Source organism: Ascaphus truei, chromosome 3, assembly GCF_040206685.1.
Source record: "Ascaphus truei isolate aAscTru1 chromosome 3, aAscTru1.hap1, whole genome shotgun sequence".
Classification (NCBI taxonomy): domain Eukaryota; kingdom Metazoa; phylum Chordata; class Amphibia; order Anura; family Ascaphidae; genus Ascaphus; species Ascaphus truei.
In genome coordinates this window covers 26,013,349-26,019,348 of record NC_134485.1, presented here as the reverse complement: position 1 = coordinate 26,019,348, position 6,000 = coordinate 26,013,349, and the positions used below count along the sequence as shown (strand labels likewise).

Below are 6,000 nucleotides of genomic sequence, written 5' to 3'. Positions count from 1 at the left end.
CCATAGCTTTGCCATCTGTCAGCGTCTTCAATGATCATATAATGTATTTGGGAATAGATCGCTGGAAATATACTTCTGCAGGGATATATAGGCATACACAATCCTAGATACATAGGCCCCTGTTCAATATGTTGTGAAGACATCTTCACCTGGTCAGTGTGCCCTGAAACCGCCTCCCAGGCACAGAGGACAGTATGACTACACAGGATATTGCAAAAGGGCCTCAAAGACCCAATTCTGCTTTGGAAGTTTGGGTGGCTGCAATGAAGAAAAATCACTCATCTGTCTAACACTAGAAAAAGACTCATTATTAAGCTGTAAGTTGTCATTAAAACTATATTTACAGAGATATATATCTACTATTCAGTGTTTCTCTGTACACACTTACAGTATTAAAAGAATTTTTTTTTTTAAACCATCAAAATGTAAGGGTGAGTTCAGTTTCAGTGCTAAAGGAGCCTACCGGGTTTTTCGGTGTATGTGCTCTGCAATCTTTTATTTTATTGACTTTATTCCTTTACAAATTGGCATAATGTCTCACTTCTTGTGCGCACATGAAGAGAATCTGCAAAGGTTTTTCAAAAGCGCTATTGTCATCTCTGAAGAATTGTCTTGTTGGTCCATAGCAGGGGGGCGGCCAACTCCAGTCCTGAAGAGCTACCAACAGGGCAGGTTTTCAGGATATATCCCAGCATGGGCACAGGTAGCTCAATCAGTGACTCAGTCAACGACTGAGCCGCTGATTGAGCCACCAGTGCTGAAGCAGGGACTGATTGAGCCACCTGTGCTGAAGCTGGGATATCCTGAAAATCTGCCCTGTTGGTAGCTCTTCAGGACTGGACTTGGATACCCCGGGTCCATATTTTTGGACAGACGTTGATGTAGCAATGTGAGCTGCTTCATGGCATAAAACCTAACACGGGAAGACACTGTTAATGTTGATGTCGGGATACTTACCTCCGTAGTGGTGCCAGTATCTCCGTGGAGTTTAAATTTCCAGGTCCCGCAGGCTAATAGGAAGCAGCAACGGGTGATGTCACGGCTTCCTATTGGCCCGCGTAATACACGGGACATTTAAGCTGCCATTTCGTTAGGTCACACAAGTTCCCAGCCTGCAGAGATACTGACACCCACTAGGTAAGTATGTCTGGAAGCAAGGGGTCCCCAGAGCTGAAATTAACACAGGTCGGGTCCAGAGACCCCCTGCATTAATCCTCGAACAAACCAAAAAGATGTAATGGGTGGGGGTTTTGCTGCTTTAACGTGATAAATGGAGCTTTGGTGACACCAAGTGGTTAGTTACAGTAACACATAGAACATCTCTAGAGGCAGCTAGGGAGACTAGAACAGTTCTTCACCTGTCGTGGGCCTCACTGCTGGAGAGATGACAGCAGAACTAATCAGAGCCCGTGCATTGTGCAAGTGTCGCTGAAAACAGGATACACATACTATACGTTTGCTACCTCTGCAAATCACAACATGTACACTTTTCTTTTGGAAGATGACCCAACTGTGAATATACGAAATGGTTAATCTGATACACTTTACATACCAAAGTGTGTCTGCATCTGAAAAGTACAAATAATATATATACAGTATATATATATATATATATATATATATATATATATATATATATATATATATAGTGTGTGTGTGTAAAAAATTGAAAAGAAAACAAATTATCTTAAATAAGTCCTACTGTTGCGCTGCCTGCAGCTAAGGTTTTTTTTTAAAACATTTTTTCATTTTTAATCTATTTTTATATCACAAAACTGATTTGAAGTCCTGCTTTCAAATGCTCTTCTGAGTTGACCTGTAATAGTTTTTTTTTCCTCACAATTTAAAAGTACATTAAATAAACATTTTTTTTTTATTTATTCTGATATTACACATATCAACACCAGCAGTTTGGATCCATATGCAAGTACCACTGTACCCTTATTTATCTCTCAAACAAAAAATAGTGCCGTTGAATTTACAGTGACATTGGATATGTGACGGGCGACAGCAATGGAATTTAAATAACACGAATACCAGAAAAAGCAGATAAAAAAAAGAAAGAAAAGAAAACGCATGTTTTCCTCACTTTACAACGTAAGCGCTATAAAAAGATAAACGCTTTCAATCTTACAAAAACATAAACTGGTTCTCAAATAATGTATATAATGTATGTAACAGGCAAAAAAAACATTCTGCGAAAAAACAAACATTTGCTTGCGCTAACCGGAGCCAGGAAGTATTGGAAATGTTTACGCCAAGACGTGAGTGATGCTAACGGTGACCTCCGCACCCTGTGTTGAAAATTAGGGATTACATGGGATGAATGGCAATTAATTTGATTTGCGGAAGGGCATAGACACGTCTCACCTGAGCATGTTTTACTTCCGATCTTGTTTTCCGAGGAGAGTGCCCGTGTCATATACCGTTAACGGTTACGCAGGGTGGACAACTCACCCTGTTCATAAGGGAGGCAGAAAGTGAATCTCTGCGCTCCTCCCTTTGGGATAGCAATAAATATATATGGTGTAAAAATCTATAAGATAAAGGAGACTTTTGGTTACATCCTTTGATCAATTACGTGAAGGTAAGTCTCTATAGCAGACTTACCAGGGAGACACCTGCATCATTTGCTGAAGTCTATGGGGCTTATTCTGTATTGTGTGGCAAATCTGATGACGTGCTATCGCTTGCAATGTCCCATTGACTTTGCTGGGTCTTTTCATGCGAGGCCACGCCATCTGCCCTTATCACACCTTACAGAACAAGCCCCTGTGTCTTGTACTTTCTTTCAGGCAAATGTTCCCACAACCAAATGCAAATCGGTATAAGATTCCTCGCGTTCTACAACCAGCAATTTCCCTAAAAGAGATTTCAGGTGTTGGCCAGAAAGTGTTGTAAGAGGAGAGCTTAGGTCCAGTTTGAGAATTTGGTACGTATTCGATATGCTGTGAAACGGCTTCCCATTCATTTGAATAAAGCTGAAATCTTCTCCAACACTGTTAAGCCGCATTACAGCATTTTTAATATGGACCCCGTTGCCACTCCAATATTTTTATTGATCGTCACCTCCGCTGGAATAGAGATCTACATAATTGAAGTTAACCCCAGAAGTGGCACTCATTAATTGCTGGCCTCTCTTGCAGCAAACGGGTTTTACCGACACTGGGCCCATTAAGAACCAACCGTGTTGATGATTTGAATATTTCCAGTGACTTCTAAGATTAATAGTCAATTATTACTATTCTGGCTTGGCAAGTCAAATTTGGGAACAAAGGACAAAAATCCAAGATAAAAGAGCAACTTCCAAATACAAAATAAGAAATGTAAACAATATTCATGTATAACGGGGAGAACGCAGTATACAGCCCCCCAATAAACTCCAGCCTTTTTAGGTGATGTGGAAGTTTGGCTGCCAATGCAAAATATCCCCAGACCAAGGTACATTTAAATGACGATCATCAGCAAACAAGAACACCCTGAAACATTAGGTATAAATATACAAGAAACTCCTCAAGGTGAAACAACAGTTACCCATTGTCACTGCCGCGTATCTGAAAATCAGCCCGAAAGAGAGACAAAGTTGATGTAAAAAAACAAAAAAAAATGGTAAATTATAACTGCAAACTATAAAATTCAAAAGAAGCAAGCAACAGTTTTAAGGTGCCAATAAACAGGGGGTGGCTCTTAGGCTACAAAGTTGCTGCCAAGGCAAAGGGGTTCTTACTCTGAGGTGGAGCTACTATTAGGTTATATTACATTGCCCAACGGTAACTCAACTCCAGAGTACCTTACCAATTGGGTTACAGCAGAAATGATCACAAGCTCAGTCGTCTACATGGAAGTTGTGAAGTGTCCAAATAATTTAGCAGAAGGTTCCAACCAGAAAACCTTCACGTCTCCTCTTTCTTCCTGGGACTCTTGCAAGAAAGACAAGTAAATGCATTAGATACAAAAGTGAGTTCTGTTTTTTTTCCCCCTGCTCCTTCGACCCCCTTCTCAAAAATATATATTAAAACAGTGACGTTCTGGAACATATATCACTTGGCTGAAAAAGAAAGCCATGTATATGAAATCCTTTCATTTCTTTCCCACGTCGTTGTGATTTCACAGCATTGCTTAACCAGACGCATTCACAGTTTCCATTTGGGAACCTTCCAACATCTCCTTAAACCAATATGTTCTTCTAATGAAGTAAATTTACTTGTAGACTGAATAAGACTTGCAGACTCGAAGATATTTTCAATATGGCCGCCATACTGCTTCCTCCAGCCTTGGTGTGGTACCCATGTTGGTTGGGGAGTTGCTGTGGCTACCTTCAGCCTCTCCCACATCACTTTGGTTCGGAAGGTTAGGGTTTAGGAGAGTAGACCCTGTGGAAGCATTAGTGCAGGGCGGAAGGATGCGAGGTGGCGATCTGTCTCCACCTGACATCATGGAGAACTGGTAGGATCCAGCAGATGTTCCGTAGTAGAGATGATATGACGGGGAGCTGGTCTGAAAGGGACCACCCTGAGACTGAGAAGATCCGGGATATGGAGGTGGTAAGTAGGTGTGATATCTCGTGGCAGTGGTCATGGCAGACATTCCTAGTCCTATTCCTGAAGTAACTGGAGTTGGTGTGTATGTGAAAGCCCCTGGGTAGTGCATGCGTGGGTCGGAAATTGAAGGAAGGCCAGAGAACTGACGATCGATTCCAACTCGAGGATCACTAAACGCTGTCAGGTCAGAGGCTCCTGTAAACAAAAAGGAATAATTTAGATTGGTAAAATACACATAGAATATATGAGTTTTCAGTTTGCTTTCTTAAAGAAAAAACAAGTTTGCGTTTGTCTCTGCGTTTTGTACTGAAATTGAGGTTTTAAATGTAACCCTCTGTGGTGTGTATGCTATGCACTCACACTGTCCACTGGTGGATTTCTCGCCAGTGAGACATTGACCGACAGAGAAGCAGCCAATAGGAAAGGCTGTGAATGAGGAGGGGCTAAGAGGGGAAGAATCTTGAAGAGGGGCTGCAACAGCAAGCTTCCACAGGCCAGTCTGGGGTGGAACCCGAGTGATCTCAGGAAGGACCAGGAGAGACAGGGAGTCAGTCCTTCCTGCACGGAGGAACAGCAGAGCAGCAAGGGGAAAGAAGTTATAACAAGAAATAAGGGATATCTTTCAATTTAGAGAGAGAACTGAGACAGCTTATCTGAGATCAGGACACACCTACCAATCGGGTAACAGGTGCAATGAATAATAAGCAAGGGTACCGAAGGCTTTTAGAAGAACAGGCCTGCCACGGATACACTGACAGAGATAAGAGCTCCTACATTGTGCCGGCACCGACACACATTCCCCCTTGTGACACAGGGTCGTGGTAAACAGGAAGAGACATCGGTACATGACGGCGCAGCACTTTAATACATAGTGATTCTAAGTACATGATCCTCCGATTGCATCACCCTGAGGAAGGTCCCTCCACGAGGACCGAAACGTTGGTTTATGATGTACCACTTTCACTAAATACACTTATTTTCTCAACTACCCCCTTGTGTGCTGTCTCTTGATTCCAGATTCCAAACGGTATAGTATAACTATATATATATATATATATATATATATATATACATATATATACATATATATATAAATAAAATGTCATATTTACCTTATTTGCTTTATACTGTATTTAACTCTATAATAAGCCTCCATGGGCCCCTGTCCCTTTACCTGCTGTATGGATTATTTGGCACTCCCCACACTCCCCCTCTTTCTCCCTCCCCTCTGTGCCCTCAAATGTTGGTGGGTAGTGAGGTGCTCTCACTAAAGAGCGAAAATACATCAAGTGTATTTCCCTGAGCCCGAGATGGAAGCAAGTTTTCGTTGGAATTGGGTTTGGGAACTTTGGGCCGAGGCGCTGTCCAGATTGGGGGGGGGGGGGGTGGGCTCTGGACTCGCTCATCTCTACTCTCAGAGTAGAGATAATTTCTAATGTCTCTCAGATAAATTCAGTGC

At 42.0% G+C, this 6,000-nt stretch overlaps 1 protein-coding gene across 7 annotated transcripts in view; it reads right to left on the bottom strand.

Annotated features, from left to right (window-relative positions):
• Window positions 1–1,863: 1,863 nt before the first annotated feature.
• The window catches only part of RUNX1 (RUNX family transcription factor 1), a 276,130-nt gene continuing 271,993 nt past the window's right edge, over window positions 1,864–6,000 (bottom strand). For all 7 annotated transcript variants that reach the window (XM_075593804.1, XM_075593805.1, XM_075593806.1 and 4 more), the window contains one exon: window positions 1,864–4,736. In XM_075593804.1, coding sequence (XP_075449919.1) covers window positions 4,243–4,736 — 494 coding nt within the window. In that variant the 3' untranslated portion in view covers window positions 1,864–4,242. The remainder of the gene's footprint in view (window positions 4,737–6,000) is intronic.